A 19,806-nucleotide genomic window follows, 5' to 3' on the forward strand; every position below is an offset into this window, starting at 1 on the left:
GATGATCTGCAAGGAAAAGAAGATTACACAATACCAATCTACTGTGATAACAAGTCAACTATATGTTTGGCTAGAGATCCAGTATATCACGGTAAAAGCAAACACATAAGAGTCAAGTATCATTTCATCAGAGATTTAATCAAGAAAAGGGAAGTAACCGTAATATTCTGTGCTACAAAGGATCAGCTGGCAGACATCATGACAAAAGCTCTACAGCCGAAGGACTTCACAAGGTTAAAGGGATTATTGCAAATGAATCTGAAATGATCAAGCTTACGGGAGGGTGTTAGAAGAATAATTATAAGCTAGATCATACTAATATTATTGTTATTATTTTATTATCATAAGTTTTATGTGGCGGTTATTGTCACTAATGTCTGTATATATACGTATGTATTACACATTCGATGATTATCAATTCATTTATTATATGAACAAAACTTTTCGTTCTTCAAACCCTAACATCAGATTTCTAACAGGGTTGGGCTTGTGTTAATAAAAATTAATTGCAGATTGAGCTTTTATTGGATTAAATAATTAAGGGAATAAATGGTTAATAATTATTTTTTTTCTAAGTGAGACGGTTGAAAATTTTCAAGGGTTGCGAGTAAAAAATTCCAAGGGGTGCGGTCGGAATTTCCGACGAAAAATAACACTAAAAAGTATTTTTTTCATGGGGTGCGCCCGCCCACCCTAAACTTCATGTGTGTACGCCCCTGAGAGAGAGTCCAAAAGGCGCAGTCGCTTCAACACTTGAGCTGCACGTCCGTGTTTCCATTTTCCAGTTATGCACGTTTATTTATGTTTTGACTTGGTGTTCGCATGTTTACTTTAATGCATTTAGGAAGTGATCTCTATAAAATAAGTAACATGGGTGATGAACCCTAAGTTCCGTGCATGTTTAAATAGTAAAATATCCAGAAACGAACCGAGCATTAGCAAAAAGGTCCATTCAGTTTGGTTCGACTCGGTTGGCTCGAATTATTTTTTAATATATATATATATATATATATATATATGTGTGTGTGTATGTATATATTATATACATATATATATATATATGTGTGTGTGTGTGTGTATGTATATATTAATAATACACTACTAGAAAAATTAAAATTTCTGACACCATTTTTCGTAGGAAATGCGTCACAACTCGCGATTTTCTACGAATTTGTGACGAACTGCATATGTAGGAAAACCACTCGTAGGAAACTGGTTTCTTACGCATTTTCTACGCATTTTCCTACCCGTTTCTGACAGAAATGGGCTGTCACAAATTGCTACACATTTTCTACGCATTTTCCTACCCATTTAACGGAAGTTAATTTTTAATTTTTGCTACACAATTGTCACGAAATTTAATTTTCTACGAATTTGTGACGAAATGCATATGTAGTTAAACCACTCGTAGGAAACTGGTTTCTTTACGCATTTTCTACGCATTTTCCTACTCATTTCTGACAGAAAAGGGCTGTCACAAATTGCTACACATTTTCTACGCTTTTTCCTACCCATTTAAAGGAAGTTAATTTTTTATTTTTGCTACACAATTGTCACAAAATTTAATGTTTTTTCTAGTTTTATTCTATTTATAAAACATTCGAGAGATCGGATACAAAAGCAAATAAAACTAAAAACTATAAAAATTCAATAACATTAATCATAAATTTATACAAATTTACAAACAATTCTGAATCGCATTCCCAATCGAAATCTAAATCTGAATCGCATTCACAAATTTACAAACATAAATTTATCTTGGGCATTAGACAACTGGCAAGAAGGTTGAAGTTAAAGTTCAAACTATATGTTAAAAATAATATAATACAATGTAGTGGATTTATTTTTTGGAGTGGGCAGTTGGAGGTGCATACAATATAGGTATGCTTTTAGCTGATGACAACGTATGGGACCAAGCCGGTTTGAAATATCTTTTGCACAAGCAACTGGGCCCACCGGTTGATGAAGAAAGTGGACTTGTTTATGCTTATGATGGAACTCTAAAGCTTGGGCTTTTGCCTGCTAGTATACTTTGTAGTGAGCCGGAATCTCTGATCAGCCGGAATCTCTCTCTCCTTTTTCCATCTCTCTCTTCGTTTCTCAGCCGTAATCTCTGATCAGCCGTCTCTCTCTCCGCTGGTGTGTGTGCAGGTAGAGCTTTAGGTGAAGGGTGGGGGTTTGCAGGTGGATGTGTGTGACCGGAGTCACCGTTCAGTCGCCGGAATCTCTGATCAGACTTGAAGGGAGGAGGGGTGTGCAGCAATAGTGTTCACTTAGGGTTTTTTTTTTTTTTGAGGTTTTGAATGTGAGAAATGAGATTGAGGGATTAAATAGGTAGGGTTTAGGTGAGAAATGGACCGTTGGATTGAAAATTAGGTGAGCAATGGACCGTTGGATGGTGATCCGTGTGAAGTTTAACTAAAGCTTTTGATTGGCTCATAGTATAAATCACATTAAAAGAGTAATTTATACAAATAATTTATTACTTGTATTATTATTAACTAGTTAATAAATGAAAAAATATTATTATTATTAATATGGTGGCACATAAATTATATCCAGTTTTTTATAAACTTGTTATATCAATTTGTTTTTATAAATCACATTAAAAGTGTAATTATATCAATTTGTTTTTATAAATCACATTAAAAGTGTAATTATATCAATTTTTTTTTTAAAATCTCCCTAAGTATAGAGTACAACTAGTCAATACATCAACATGTTGATAATTTATAATGTATAAATATATTTCGTTATTCTTTTTATTTACAACTATCAAATAAGATTTAATTATTAATTCCAAAACATACTTCCAAAAATTAAATGTATTATAGTTATATAATAATTAGGGCTGCATACGAACCAAACGTTCGGCGAATAGTTTATAAAAGAACATGAACAGAGGTAACGTTCGCCTTAAACACTATTTATTATCGTTCTAATGCTTGTTTTGCGAGAAATTAAGAGCCGTAAATCACGTGTTTATATGGTAATAATAAAATATGGTAATAATAAAACTAGTTGCCTCCACTGAGTCTGAACCAAGCCACTACCACTACTGTCGTCTTTGACCGGCTGAGTTGAAGAAGCTTGATATTGACCAGGTTAACAATACATATGTATAACACGGGTATACACAGATTGACCCGCGTTAAATCTGACCTGAACCGAACCGTGACCCGAGCCGAAACAAAACCGGAACCATCATGAAGCTGATGTCATCTATTTTAACCAAACCTTAATCAATCTGGAAGTATCCGAACCACCAACATTACCAACAATAGCAAATCGTCTTCACCATCAAAACCAAACCGTTAAAGTAGCCGGGAAAAACGTCGAAGGAACGGTTCCTACACAAAAAAATTTCCATCACAAATGTGTAGCTAGTTGCTACACATTTCCTACACAATATGATAATAAATTTTCCATCACAAATGTGTAGCAAGTTGCTACACATTTCCTACACAATAAATTTTCCATCACAAATGCGTAGCTAGTTGCTATACATTTCCTACAAATATGGTAATAAATTTTCCATCACAAATGCGTAGCAAGTTGCTACACATTTCCTACACAATAAATTTTACATCACAAATGCGTAACAAGTTGCTACACATTTCCTACACAATATGGTAATAAATTTTCCATCACAAATGCGTAGCAAGTTGCTACACATTTCCTACACAATAAATTTTCCATCACAAATGCGTAACAAGTTGCTACACATTTCCTACGCAATAATTAATAATAATGCTGATTAAACATTAAAATATAATCTAAGTATAATAATAAATAATTCGTCAGAAATGTGTAGCAACGATTAATATTTAAATGAATTTAACATATAAATCTAATTCCAACAAATAAATAATGGTTTCGTCGGAAATGCGTAGCAAGTTGCTACGCATTTCTGACACAATACTTAGAATTAGTATATTTGTCATTATTGTGTCACAAATTGCCCAAAAAAATCAAGGTCTTTTTTCCGTAGGAAATGCGTAGTAAATGTGTCAGAATTTTGTGACGCATTTTTTTGCGTAGGAAATTTTCGTAGCAAAATGACCACTTTTCTAGTAGTGATAGAGTTAATTACTGTTTTCGTCCCTGTGGTTTGTCAAAAATCATTATTTCAGTCCATTAGTTTAAAAATTGCAATTTCAGTGTGGTTTCACTTTCATAATCATTTCAGTCCCTGTGGTTTCACTTTCGTAACCATTTCAATCCATTATTTTAGTAAGTACAGGGACTGAAATGGTTACGAGGTAGACTAAAATGGTTACGAAAGTGAAACACATGGACTAAAATTGCAATTTTTAAACTAATGGACAGAAATAGTGATTTTTGACAAACCACAGGGACGAAAACAGTAATTAACTCTTAATAAAATAACTAGAGGCGTATATTAACAATGTTTGGTTCAAGATCCAACTAGAGAGCTCATTTACTTATAGAATTGAAGGCCGATGCCAATAGTCCATTGTCTAATCTAGGTGGCAAATCATGTCCCAAACATGATCCTCACACCCTATAGCCTAATATGGGTGTGGGTTCTGTGAATTGTGTCATGTAAGCAAGTTCCCGGTTTCCGGCTCACTCATTACATAATACGATAATTATTTCAGATGCAAAGTTTTGTTAAGTTAATAATATCAATATGTTACATAATTATAGTTAAAATACCTACCCAATAGATAATCTACATAAAAGAACAATCAATCAATAGCTAGTGTATATATTTTGTAATGGAAAACTAATTAACAAACTCAACCACTTGCATGTATATATATAAGGTGATCCACCAATAGGTTGATATGTTATAAGTGTGTCGATCAAACTTTGATCCATAAAATCATTCCATGACAAAAAGAAATTGTTTGTGCTAATTAACAATGTTTGATTTACTTGATAATTCAGTATGAAATCAGTGATTCAACGCTATAACATATCAAAAGAAGAGAACAATCAGCTATTGAATTCCGAGTCAGAGGCCAAGGTACAATATCTCCTTATTCGTTCATCTTAATCCTCCTTCCAGTTGACCAATTATTTTAACATATAAATTAACATCATGCACTTATCGATTATGAAATTGATGCATACCGATTGTTATAACTCGTTATATGAAATTGAATAATGACTTTATTGCTTTTGTTGGCAAATTACGTCACAAAAGATACAAAGCACAAAAGTATTTACTTATCTTACAAACTTTTTCAGACTAGGGAAACTTCAGAATATTTTACGTATGTTGTAAAATCTGCCTCTCATGCCAACAAATATTGTTCGTTTTGTTCACACAGAATTGAAGTCACAAATTTATTTTTCTGGTCGCATGAGTGGAGAATTCCCATGAGGTCACTTATTTCCAAAGTGTGTTAATGGTATTTGAGGTTTGGTATTATTTATGAACCCAACATCCCTCATGTCCACAACCGATGTGAGATTTGTCGAGGTTGAGGTCCAATATTTCTTATGAACCTAGCATCTCTTTCGTCCACGACAGATCTCAAATTTGTTTAGGGCATTACACTAACACTAATAAAAATGTTGAGGTAAATATTCGTTTATGTGTATCTCATACGACCATCGTTCCTATTCTAGCAGACTTAATGGTATTGTTCTCTGATCCACATACACTGCTACCAAAACACCTGTATCTATTATGAAACCAAAATCTCTCATTTCCACAACATATGTGAGCCTGGTCTAGAGTGTTGTTAGACATACACTAATTAAAATTTTGTAGTAAATAATCATTTTGTGTACCTCATACAATCACTAGCTAGATAATTTTTATAATCATGCATACTATTGTTCCATCTGAATAATTCTTTATACAATTGATCAATATATAGCTCTGGCAAAGGGAAGCATCAGTCCTCAAGCAACAATTGGAGACCTTACAAGAAACTCATCGGTAAATTTTATTTATTCTTCATTAATTTTCTAATGAGTTTATTGCTATTGTAATTTATCTGGATTAACCTCAAAGATGGATCATCTATTGATTCAAAATTATCCACAGAAATGCATTACTTTAATTGAAATTGCTTCATTTCACGTTTAATTTCCTTGTCTCATAAGATTAGCCATGTGATGGGAAAAGAACTCAGCAATATGGGTGTTGAAGACCTGAATAACCTAGAGAACCAGTTAGAAATGAGCCTACAATCCATTCGTTTGAAGAAGGTACAATGCTTATGTCTTGAGGTTCGAATTGCTTTTAGTTCCGCATGGACATAAAACACAATTAAACTATGTTATGAATATATCACCTTAATTTGCACTTCAACTTTTTATCAACTTGAAAGAATATTAGAATTAAGGCTCAATTTTTTCACACATATGAAACAGGTTTGTATTGCCTTATGATTACATATCTGCTAAACAAAACACATTACAAAGTTAGGTTTGAACCTTTGAATTGCCACTTCAATTACACTATTTGGTGAAAGAAATTGGTTCTCATAAACTAATCAACACAATGATTACTTTCCGCAACTATACTTGTAATGTCTTTTTAGCTTGTCATTTTTGGAATAGTAGTTGGTTTAGGGTTCAACTAAGTACGTTTAGGCATTGTTTGAAAGTTCTTCTATTTCTAGGTTGTTCACTACCCTTGTAAGCGAAATCATGAAAGTTGTGACACTTATTTTTGGAATTCGTTGGTGCGTCAAGCAAACTCAGAAAGTTCGCTTGGTTGACAAGCGAACTCCATATGAGTTTTCACCAAACTTAACGTGTTGTTTGGTATAGATTTTCACCAAACTATATGTTATGCCCTAAGCCAACTTATTGAGTTTGTTTGCAGGGAGAGCAAAATGCCTAGAAATACAAGAACTTCCAACAAAACGCCTAGGTGTCTTTAGCTGGATCCAAAACTACCTAATCCAAATACTTCAACATATTTTATGCTTATTTATGGAACAACTTATATTTATATACAAGTAGGTTAGAACCCCGTGTATTACACGGGTTGAATAAATGTAATTTTATATACTAAATTAAAACAATTATTCTTTAAAAATCTCATTTATTACACGGGTTGAACAAATGTAATTTTATATATTAAATAATAAAAAAATTATATCTCTAAAAACCTCATGTATTGTACTGATTAAATGTAATTTTATATACCAAATAATAAAAACCCGTGTATTGTACGGGTTGAATAAATCTAATTATATATCCTAAATAATAAAAAAAGTTATATCTTTAAAAACACTGTGTATTACACGGGTTAAATAAATGTAATTTTGTAACCTTGTATATTACACGGGTTGGATAAATGTAATTTTATAAACTACATAATAAAAAAAAATTATATCTTTATAAACCCCTTGTATTATACGGGTTGAATAAATCTAGTTATATATACTAAATCATCATCATCATCATACTCAGTAAATCCCACAAATAGCAAAGCTAAGATAGGGTCTGAGGAGAGTAACATGTGGAGGCTGCTTTCAGTAAGATCCCCGACTCGATAGTAGTTTTGCATCAAGCTTTGGACATAAGGCACATAACACTTAGCAACTGGGACAAAGACCGATTAGTGCATATTCCCTTTTTCTTTTTGCTATCAACGCCACCACATGATGATGATGCATGATTAACCGGCCGCCGCTTTTAACGTTATTTTCACAAATTTAGTGAAATAACGTTAAAATTAGTGCAATTTCAATTTTGCCCTCCGAGCGTCCACACATATATACATTATTAAAAGTTAGATTAGATTATATATAAAATTAAGTGTATAACAAAAAGTCTTTATAAATTTCACGTAGAATTAATTGGAATCCTTTATTAAAAGTAGGTTAGATTATATATGGGCTTATACGTGTGAGTAATTGTGATTATTGAATGGTTGAATTTTGAGGGTTTTGAAATGTGAATTTGATTATGATAGATTATATTTTAGTTTTAAAACTTCTAGAATGATTGAATCAAATAAAAGGATTATGATTTCCTAGAAACAAAAATAACTGAGTTTTTTTTTCTGATCATTTTGAACATGAGCAAATAGAACGATAACATCTTAATAAAAAAAAACTAATTACAAATGTGAAACCCAATAATTTTACCTCTTTCCCATTTGAACGGAAAAGATAAGTACAAACTAAGAGTTAATTACATAGTTAGTCCTTGTGTTTTGCACAAAATAACATACTTAGGTACTAATAGTTTAAAATCACCTTCTAGGGTATTAACTTTTCATTTTATAACGTTTGGAGGTATTAAGTTCTTGGATATTAACATAGTTAGTCCCTGTGGTTTGCACAAAATAACATATTTAGGTACTAATAGAATGTGATTTTAAGCCTACAAATAACGTTAATACCTTCAAACGTTACAAAATGAAAAGTTAATACCCTAGAATGTGATTTTAAACTATTAATACCTAAGAATGTTACTTTGTGCAAACCACAAGGACTAACTATGTAATTAACTCTACAAACTAAATTTAAAAAAAAAAATGCAATATGAAAATAAGAGATAGAATAATCGATATTTTTTTAATAAAATATGAGATAAGGGTAAACTAAAAGATAAGGGTAAACTAAATAAAAAAGTGTCAATTTGGTAAATAATAATATTAAGTATAAAAAAGTAAGAAATTACAAATGTAGACATCTTCAATGAATGACACGTGTCAAAAATCAGGTTTCTTTTATTATATAGTATAGATTAGTGTGTACTATATTACAAAGCATACACATTTTATTAAGTGCGAGAAGAAATTAATACATAAAATTCAGAGTTAAATGCCATTTGAGTCCCTGTGGTTTGTACCATTTTGTCAGTTTAGTCCAAAGTTTCATTTTTCGCCTGTGGATCAAAAAAGGTTTCACCGTTGCCATTTTAGTCCACTAAGTTAACTTCATCCATTTTTCCGTTAACGAGAAGGGCAATTCGGTCATTTTATATGCCCGAATTGTCCATCTAGTTAACAGAAATACATATAAAATGACTGAATTGCCCTTCTTGTTAATAGAAAAAATGGATAAAGTTAACCTAGTGGACTAAAAGGGCAACGGTGAAACCTTTTTGAAAACACAGACAAAAAATAAAACTTTTGGACTAAACTAACAAAATGACCCAAACCACATGGACTAAAATGACATTTAACTCTAAAATTCAAGTGTTTGGTATAGCGTGCCTTCTCAGTGTTAATGTGAATACACCAAGAACGCAACATATGAAGGGTTTAGATTAGCTTACGATAGTTTTTTCCAAGACTTGTGAATGTTTGAAATTCAATGTTATAGAAATCAGGCAACACACATGGATTTTTGTGAACACACCGTTTAAAAGTATTTTCATCATACTATAACTATAAGACCATGTGTAGTGTTTAAACAAAATAATGCCCTCACTATGGGACATTATTCGACACGTGGCAGTCCAGTCAGCATGGGGCGTTATTGCAAAAGTGGCGTAATGGGAATAATGCCTGATAATGCCCCTTCCAATCATTAAACAAAAAAAAAAAACAAACTATTTTCTCATTGGTGGGTCAAACCCAGTCAACCATTTCACAAACCATGTTAGACGTTTTATATATAATGCCCCACCAATTTTTTTTCAAAAATAATGCCCTATAATGCCCTTTGTAACGGGGAAGGGGGCGTTTTTTTTGCCCTATAATGCCCCACTGCACATGTTCTAAGTAAATCCCACCAATAGCAAAGCTAATGTAAGATCTAAGGTGGGTAAGATGTAAACAGCCTTACCTCTACCCCGTAGGAATAGAAAAGCTACTTCCAGTGAGACCCTGGCTCCATAGTAGTTTTGTATCAAGCTTTGGACATAAGGCACATAACACTCAACAGTCGGGATAAAGACTAATTAGTGCATATATCCCCTTGTCTTTTGGGTATCAACGCCATGATGCATAATTAACCGCCCGCCGTTTTTAACGTTATTTTTACGAAATTAGTAAAAATAACGTTAGAAATAGAATTAGTGCAATTTCACTTTTACACCTCGAGGGCCTACACATATATACATTATACGCACATGTCACGAACGGGGCATTTTACACGTAAGCATATTCCTATATATAAAATCACAAACAAAATTGATTACAATGACTCGAAATCTATATATATTCTAAAGTTTAGTTATATGTTCTATTTTAAAACCAAAATTTATGGTTGTTTTAAATGCATCATCCAATAAAAATCCTATTAATTGCATTTAATTTATATTAAATAAATAAGAGATAAGATAAAAAATAAAATAAAATAATTATATATCAATAATCATTAAAATTAATATCATCAATAACACATTATACTAAATAATATATTATAGATAAAGGTAGATTAGTTTAAAGTTAACTTTGATCTTAATTTGTTTTAATAATTGGTTTAAAGATAATTATTCCAAACTTATGATTATTCTATAAAATGATCTTTGACAAGGTAACCATAAATTTAAATTTCGAAGTAACTAATATATTAAAAGTAGCTCAAATATAATTCGTAATAAAAACACAACAATATATTTTCAAAGAAAACATATAATAAAAAAAATAGGTAAAGGGATCCAAATGATATCAAATATTAAGAACTTATCCATGATATTAGTATCAGAATTTAATAGATTAAGATAAAATTTAAACCGAAAGATCATAAGTATCATAAAAATATCATTAAATTAAAGTTAAAAAGTAAAGAAAAGAATTATTATTATAATATTAAAATAATGAAAATATATAAAAAACTATATATATTATTAAAATATTAAAATTACTATTTGTACCGATACCAAACAAGACCGTACCGGTATTTTCGATACCAGTACCGGTTGACACCAAGCTTATCCCACCCCGTGATACTAAAAAATCATTAAATTAAAGTTAAACAGTAAAAAAAGGAATTATTAATATAATATTAAAATAATAAAAGTATTAAAATAACTATATATATATATATATATTCTAATATATTATTAACAAGATTTTGGCTAAATTAATTAGATTATTATAAATAATAATAATAATTTACAAATAAAACAACACAATTTGCAACAAAGCAATGCATGAAACACCATATTAACATATAGTACAGTACATTAATGCTAGAACCTAATCTATACTATATTATAAAGCATTTCATAAGGATACCAACCAAATTTAAGTAATTACAATCTTTTATACTTATGGTACAACAACTTAATGATGTTAGTAAGGGGTGAAATGGTCTTTCTACATTAATATTAAAAAATAAAAAAAATAATTATCTATATCTATATCTATCTATCTATACTATATTATAAAGCATTTCATAAGGATACCAACCAAATTTAAGTAATTACAATCTTTTATACTTATGGTACAACAACTTAATGATGTTAGTAAGGGGTGAAATGGTCTTTCTACATTAATATTAAAAAATAAAAAAATAATTAAATGAGAATATAATCACAATTAATTATAATAATACAATAATAAGTTCGGTTCTTAAATGCAATTAATAAACGAAACCTATTGGGATAAACCGCAAAAGCACTCCAAAGGTCCAATTTCAATCAACATGTAATAGATTTGACCGATTAAGGAATCTCCTATCATTGCTATAAATTCACCATTTCATTCAACATCAACTCCTTTGTCTACTATTGTGCGAGTTAGAGTCGAAAAGAAAGAGATAAGAAAGAGATAAGTTGATATGAAATTTATTTATCTTGGTGGAAAGGTGTGTTCTTTTATACCCATTTCAACATTTATTCGAAAAAACTTTGGTTTGTTTCTTAAAATATTCAAATGGGATAACAATTTTCTTTTACATAATCTATGAGTTTATATTGATGTTTTATTATGTTTTTGGTATTAATTTATATTAAATAAATAAGAGATAAGATAAAAAATAAAACAAAATAATTATATATCACTAATCATTAAAATTAATATCACCAATAACACATTATACTAAATAATATATTATAGATAAAGGTAGATTAGTTTAAAGTTAACTTTGATCTTAATTTGTTTTAATAATTGGTTTAAAGATAATTATTCCAAACTTATGATTATTCTATAAAATGATCTTTGATAAGGTAACCATAAATTTAAATTTCGAAGTAACTAATATATTAAAAGTAGCTCAAATATAATTCGTAATAAAAACACAACAATATATTTTCAAAGAAAACATATAATAAAAAAAATAGGTAAAGGGATCCAAATGATATCAAATATTAAGAACTTATCCATGATATTAGTATCAGAATTTAATAGATTAAGATAAAATTTAAACCGAAAGATCATAAGTATCATAAAAATATCATTAAATTAAAGTTAAAAAGTAAAGAAAAGAATTATTATTATAATACTAAAATAATGAAAATATATAAAAAACTATATATATTATTAAAATATTAAAATTACTATTTGTACCGATACCAAACAAGACCGTACCGGTATTTTCGATACCAGTACCGGTTGACACTAAGCTTATCCCACCCGTGATACTAAAAAATCTTTAAATTAAAGTTAAACAGTAAAAAAGGAATTATTATTATAATATTAAAATAATAAAAGTATTAAAATAACTATATATATATATATATATATATATATATTCTAATACATTATTAACAAGATTTTGGCTAAATTAATTAGATTATTATAAATAATAATAATAATTTACAAATAAAACAACAAAATTTGCAAAAAGCAATGCATGAAACACCATATTAACATATAGTACAGTACATTAATGCTAGAACCTAATCTATACTATATTATAAAGCATTTCATAAGGATACCAACCAAATTTAAGTAATTACAATCTTTTATACTTATGGTACAACAACTTAATGATGTTAGTAAGGGGTGAAATGGTCTTTCTACATTAATATTAAAAAATAAAAAAAATAATTATCTATATCTATATCTATCTATCTATACTATATTATAAAGCATTTCATAAGGATACCAACCAAATTTAAGTAATTACAATCTTTTATACTTATGGTACAACAACTTAATGATGTTAGTAAGGGGTGAAATGGTCTTTCTACATTAATATTAAAAAATAAAAAAATAATTAAATGAGAATATAATCACAATTAATTATAATAATACAATAATAAGTTCGGTTCTTAAATGCAATTAATAAACGAAACCTATTGGGATAAACCGCAAAAGCACTCCAAAGGTCCAATTTCAATCAATATGTAATAAATTTGACCGATTAAGGAATCTCCTATCATTGCTATAAATTCACCATTTCACTCAACATCAACTCCTTTGTCTACTATTGTGCGAGTTAGAGTCGAAAAGAAAGAGATAAGAAAGAGATAAGTTGATATGAAATTTATTTATCTTGGTGGAAAGGTGTGTTCTTTTATACCCATTTCAACATTTATTCGAAAAAACTTTGGTTTGTTTCTTAAAATATTCAAATGGGATAACAATTTTCTTTTACATAATCCATGAGTTTATATTGATGTTTTATTATGTTTTTGGTGATTTAGTGGTTTTTTTTTTCAAATTATGATTTTATATTACATATAAAGTATACACACAGGTTATTGGATACAAAAAGACAGACACTTCATACTTCATCAAGGTACCCTTGCATGACTATAGTATCTGGAACCATTTACCAATGTATTGTTTAATTGTTCATAAATTTATAGTCTTTTTCCTTTTTGCAGCTTCATGTATATGGAGGTGTAAAAGGGTGGGTACGAGAAAAGTTATTCATTTGGAGATAGACATTTATTTGGCCTATTGGTATTTCCTTTTTTAATTTCTACTTTACTATTTTTTTTAAACATATGATGCTTTTGTGTGATTTAATTGATACTATATATAGGCAATATAGATGCAGAGGAAATATTTGAGGAGGTATTGTTTGACAGGATTGGGCAGCAAACTTTAAGGGCTCGGATATTTTCAACCCGCGCAAAAGATTTAAATTGATTGCGTTTATCTATACTATCGTATAAAGCATTTCACAAGGGTTCCAACCAAATTTAAATAATTGCAACATATTATGCTTATAGTACAACAACTCAATGAAGTTAGTAAAGGGAATTAGTCTTTCTACATGAGTATAAATTGATAAATACAATTAAATTGATAACTTTATAAATTAAGTATTGTTAAATACTTGATAAAGACTTAAATCATTTGACTTAGTTGAACATCATCGCCTTCCTCATATTTACATTGCTTTTCCATTTCAAGTTCTCCGTAATCGATTACTTGATTGAATTTTATAATTAAGTCATTATTATTTGGTTTAGTAATTGCTAAACATCATACAAATAAGGTTACAACCTTTTTTGCAATTTTATCAGATAGTTGATGAACATCATATGAAATAAAAATAAAAATAATAATAATAATAATTAAATATAAAAAAACTTAATCAACGTTATTATGAATTTAATTATAACTATAAATGGTTTTAAAACTTAAAAGATGCTAACCAATTAGAAACGAAAATTACTAAAAGGTAATTTCATGGGGTATTATTATCTATAATACCTAATAATTGCAACAATAATGATTAAATAATGAACTTAATTACAGATGGTTTAAAACTCAAAAGAATGCTCTTTGCATCTTACCTCAAGTCTCATGGAATAAGGTTCAAATGATAACCATTGCATAATTAGGAACCACTTTTTAGCCCTTGTATCGTATTTTGATGGTTGAGACCTTTAAGTGCAATATCTATATCTCTAAGATGAAGATAATGTATGGTAATGAAGATTTGGAGCAGCAAGAGGTAAAAACAGCACGAATTTTTCCTTTTATAAATTCGATTCGATTCGTGAGTGTTAGTGTGTGTGTTTATATTGATTAGGGTTTCATCAAATGCAATGTGAGGGTTTCCAATCGGTGTTTATACAAATAATATAGAACCCAATTTTTATGTATGTGTATGTAGTGTGTAGTATGGGGTCTTGCTTACCTCATTCAAGGAATAACAATGAAAGACAGGGGTCATTGATTTCGTAAAACTCTGCCCCTTTGTTCGCCTTCTTCCTGATTTTAAGTTACGGTGAGTCAATTTCCTTTTTTCTGATTCTAATCGATTAAGAACTATACGTGATTAACCAACGAATTGTGGTAGATTTTATGTTTCTATTGCAGTATTTGGATTGAATTGACTGTTGCAATTTAATAATCGTCAGTTATAGTTCGTTTTTTGAATATAGAGAAACACTGACTTATTTAAGGTGCTTGATTTGGGTGAATAGTAGCAATATAAACTGCTATTGTAATTTGGTGTGATATTCAATTCAATATCAGCAACCTAATCAAATTGTTCCCTAAACATAGAGTAAATGTGTTCACCAGCAAGGTAATAATAATATGTCCTAATTTTCAATTATAAGAGACTTCTAATAAGGAAATATAGCTATTAGGTTATGTCAAGGTAAGCATAGTTTATAAAGAATATGTTGCAGAATAAAGTTAATACAACATTTTAGTAATAAATAATAAACTGCTTTCTTATCTATAAAAGGGAACAAAACCTGCAATTTGACTTTTAGATGTCAAAACTGAATTTATATGTATATGTGTATGTAGTATAATATATATCTTTAACATCTATTTTACACCATCTAAAACAATGAAAAAGAAAAAATAAAAATAAAAAAATTTGAAAACTGTGACATCTTTTGAAGAGGGTTGAGAAACCACACGTCCATAGAATTGAAGTTTTGTGAGACCACATGTGGTGGGGCGCAAACCTCTCTCAAAGCGTCTTAAAAACGCGGGGGAACACTGTACCCTCGGGCGTTTTGGGCCTTTTTTTTGACTGGTAGTGCTACTACAAAGCGCCGAACGAGGAGTGGACTTTGGTCAAAATAACCATGGTCAAACGGCTAACTTTAAAAAAAAACCGGTTTTTGTTTTAAAAATCTATACTATATTCGCACTTTCGTACCGTGTCACGCACTATCTATATCAGTCGTTGTTCCAGGAAAAAACAATAACTATTATGCATGTCGTGCATCGCACGGGTGTTCCCCTAGTATATACTAAAATAAAAGACATTGAAGATAACTCTTAACTAATAAATTAAACCACACTTAAGATACTTTTAAACTCTTCGATAAACTTCTTTCATTTGTTGATAACCCTTATCTTTTAATGGATTATCTCTTTCGTTGCTCGATCAAAACTAATCTTTATTGTGTTTTTGCTTCTAACTTTTCACAAATTTGAATGCACATCAAAACCAAAGTTCGATCATTGCCCTTCTATATGAAGACATATTACAACTAGGAATTTAAGAACACTTACAAATTACATGACTTTTGATTTCCTCAGTTATACAGCTTGATGATCTATTTGTAAATGAATTTCAGGAAGAACTTTTAATGGGGGAGATACAAGATTTAACCAGAAAGGTTTTCAGTTTCTTCATTTCTATATCACAACAAGTTGTTCCTGAATTTTATTTTCTGTTCTAAAAATAGGCTTGGTTTTTGTGTTCTTAATTTATCACCTAGGGGAGCTTGATGCATCAACAAAACATTGAACTCTACAAGAAGGTAAATTTTATATCCTTGAGATATAATCAAAGTCCCGTGTCATCGCTAGTTAGTTTTCACCATCTGTCATCGGTATATTCAAGTAAGTGATCTGAACTATGTATGATGAATTATGTTTTTGATTACTTCAGATATATGGCACAAGAGTGAATGCAGAAAATTGCGTAATCGAAGAGAATGACGACCGTGGTGGCCTTATGAATCTGCAACTAAGCCAGCTTTAGCATCAAACTCATGGAATACCTCTAGCATCGTGAGAAAAACAAGGGGACAGTCAAATTTGTTCTGGAAAATGTACTTAGAGTTCGTCAAGAAAGAAATGTAGGGCTATTTTGCAATTTGGAATATTATTAACCTTATTAGTAGCACATAGCCATTGTGCCATCTCCCATTATGTTTTGTCGCATAAAATGTTTATCAACAACATTTACATTACTCCTTTTTAACCATTGCTATAGTTGACAAAGACAACACCACAAATCCATTTTAAATGACAAAGTGGTAATGTGATACACAACGTCCCAGCCCAGTTGACAGCCAGGCCCAGCCGGGCAGTGGCGGAGCTTGACCAAAAGTTTCGAGAGGGCGTAAAGTGATGGGACCCAAAATTTTTTTCCTATCCTTATGTTTCGGGTCGTCTATTCGATTCAAGTCGGGCCAAATAACAGTAGTTCCAAATAAAATTAAAAAATTTCATTCGTTCAAAGAACCCGTTCTTGCACATAGAAAAACAAATATTGTATAACAAACAAAAGACCTATATATATATATACACACATATGATGATGATATGAGATAAATGGAACTTGGAAGAAGAATTACAACTCAGGCCGACGACCTTTAAGATTTTTGAATTCATCAATTATGTCTTCCGAATCAAACTTATCAGCAATTTTTTTTTCTATGTAAATCACCAAGCTATGTAATCAACAATTTACAACAACAATAAAAGAATTATTACCGAAAATGTCTTGGTGGAATTGGAAATAGAATGGGCCGCAGAAAGCTATGGGGGTAAGGGAAGAAGATAGTTGATAATTTGGTATTAAGTTTTGATTAAGTTTATTGTGTGGTGGGTAATCTAGGGTTAAACAAATAAGAATTAAAATATATTTACCAAACTACCCATCATTTACATATAAAGTGGTAACAAACTTTGAAGTGGTAATAAACTTTACTGTAATTTATATTTGTATAGATATTTAGGATACAAAGTGGTAACAAACTTTACTTTAATTTATATATTGTATAAATATTTAGGATATACAATTTATGAAAAATAATCGGAGGGCGATCCTATATAATTTTAACATTTTCGGTCGAAAAATCAGAACTTATAAACTTCTAACCGAAACATTGGGGTGGGCGGGCGCACCCCCGGACACCAAGTAACCTTCGCCTCTGCCCAGCCGCAACCCAACAGCGACAAACCCAACGATAGTCCGAAGAGATAATCCAAAAGGCGCAGTCGCTTCAACACTTGAGCTGCACGTCCGTGTTTCCATTTTCCAGTTATGCATGTTTAAGACTTGAGCTGCACGTCCGTGTTTCCATTTTCCAGTTATGCATGTTTATTTTATGTTTTGACTTGGTGTTTGCATGTTTACTTTATTGCATTTAGGAAGTGATCTATATTCTACATGACCTCTATAAAATAAGTAACATGGGTTATGAACCCTAAGTCCCGTGCATGTTTAAATAGTAAAATATCCAGATACAAACCTAACATTAGTAAAGGTCCGCTCAGTTCGGTTCGACTCGGTTGGCTCAAATTATTTTTTAATATATATATGTGTATGGGAGGGTTTAAATGAGAACACTAAATATTGTGAGAACCGTGAGAACAAATGAAAAAGCCGCGAGAACTTGGTCAAAAGCAATTCAAATTCAAAAATTTTTTCTATACTTATCATTATTATTCGAATACAATGTTAGAAATTTAATTTACACGTTTAAATTTATGTGAATTCATAAATAAAGAAAATTTACACATGTGTAAGTGTTGGTGCACTTGTGTCTGTACTTTGTCTGTATTCGGTCTGTATGTAAACGATGTCCTAAGTTAGTCTGTAAGTTGACCAAGTCAACTATCCTCCTAGTTTGACTTGGCCAATAAGTTGTAATATGTTAGTCTGTATCGAAGGATAGCCTCGAAGGATACTGTTGATCCTTCGAGGTGCTCGATAGATATGGTTCGACTGTTAGACCTCGAAGGATCATCCTTCGAGGTCCCTGCTCATCCTTCGAATGAAGTGTACTCGATAGATGATCCTTCGGACCATCTATCGGATCCTTCGGGATAGACAACATGAGCTGGGTATAAATACCCATGCAGTGTGTTGAGAGTAGATAGATGCACACAGACAAGAGACTTGAGAGCTGAGAGCATTCTGTCCGAAACACACACACACATAGTGAGAGTTTGCAAGTTAGATTTGTAAACATTGTGCTTGTAACTGGATCCTTCATACGTATTAATACAGTGGTGTTAATCGGTGAACTCTTGTGTGTTTGTTTCTCTACTTGCTTCATCCCGGTTTGCTTACTAGCTTGGATTCCGCACTCGCTAGTAGGTTTGTATAACAAGGTTTAGGTTCGTCATCCTCCGTGAAAGGGACCTACAAGTGGTATCAGAGCCTTGGCTCTTTACCTTGTTTAAAACCGGGTTGTTCGAGTTCTTTGGTGTGTTTGGACACTTGGTTTAGCACTCGTTTTTGGTAGTTTCCTTGCATTTTGAAACTGAAAAACGTGTTCTAAACCTTTCGGGAGTGTTCAAGGTCGGTTTGGGTAACATAAAATTTGTTTTTGTGAAACTTTGTATTTTCCGGCCATTTTTCCGGTCATATCTCCGGTGACTGGTTTGGATAAGGTTGTGTCCATTTTGGGTAAACTTTTCAAAGTTGTTGAAAAGTTGTGTCTGCACATACCTTCTGCCGAAAGTTGTGCACCAACCCATCACCTTTTTCACCTACCAGTCAACTTTGTGTCAGTAGTGTCAGAAGTTTCCGAAAGATATCCTTCGACCTCGACAGATCATCTTTCGATCAAGGAAACTCGACAGATACCCATCCTTCGAATATCCTTCGAAGCCTGATGTTCTATCTTTCGAGCCAAGGAATCTTGTCGTAGGATACATCTTTCGAGCTACTGTTTCTCTACGAAAGATAAGGATCCTTCGTGTTGGTGAATCTTTCGAGTTCTGTGTTCGAAACATAAGGAGAATCTTTCGAAATCATATTTCGACAGATAAGGATCCTTCGTGTGATCAATCTTTCG

The 19,806-nt window shown here is 31.1% G+C and overlaps 1 protein-coding gene across 1 annotated transcript; it reads left to right on the forward strand.

The window, feature by feature from the left end:
* The first annotated feature begins 4,891 nt into the window (after positions 1-4,891).
* LOC110878993 (agamous-like MADS-box protein AGL21) lies at positions 4,892-16,914 on the forward strand. Its single transcript, XM_022127402.2, has 6 exons — positions 4,892-4,993; positions 5,856-5,917; positions 6,090-6,189; positions 16,345-16,386; positions 16,489-16,530; positions 16,662-16,914. Exons 1-6 carry the CDS (start codon positions 4,916-4,918, stop codon positions 16,752-16,754), a joined length of 417 nt encoding a protein of 138 aa, XP_021983094.1. The 5' UTR covers positions 4,892-4,915; the 3' UTR covers positions 16,755-16,914.
* The last annotated feature ends 2,892 nt before the right edge of the window (positions 16,915-19,806 follow it).

This window comes from Helianthus annuus, chromosome 9 (genome assembly GCF_002127325.2).
Source record: "Helianthus annuus cultivar XRQ/B chromosome 9, HanXRQr2.0-SUNRISE, whole genome shotgun sequence".
NCBI classification, from domain to species: Eukaryota; Viridiplantae; Streptophyta; class Magnoliopsida; order Asterales; family Asteraceae; genus Helianthus; species Helianthus annuus.

Coding starts and splice junctions, on each gene's coding strand:
- LOC110878993 (XM_022127402.2), top strand. CDS start 4,916: ATGAAATCAGTGATTCAACGCTATAACATATCAAAAGAAGAGAACAAT. Junction 4,994..5,855: donor ATTCCGAGTCAGAGGCCAAG/GTACAATATCTC, acceptor ATCAATATATAG/CTCTGGCAAAGGGAAGCATC. Junction 6,190..16,344: donor AATCCATTCGTTTGAAGAAG/GTACAATGCTTA, acceptor AATGAATTTCAG/GAAGAACTTTTAATGGGGGA.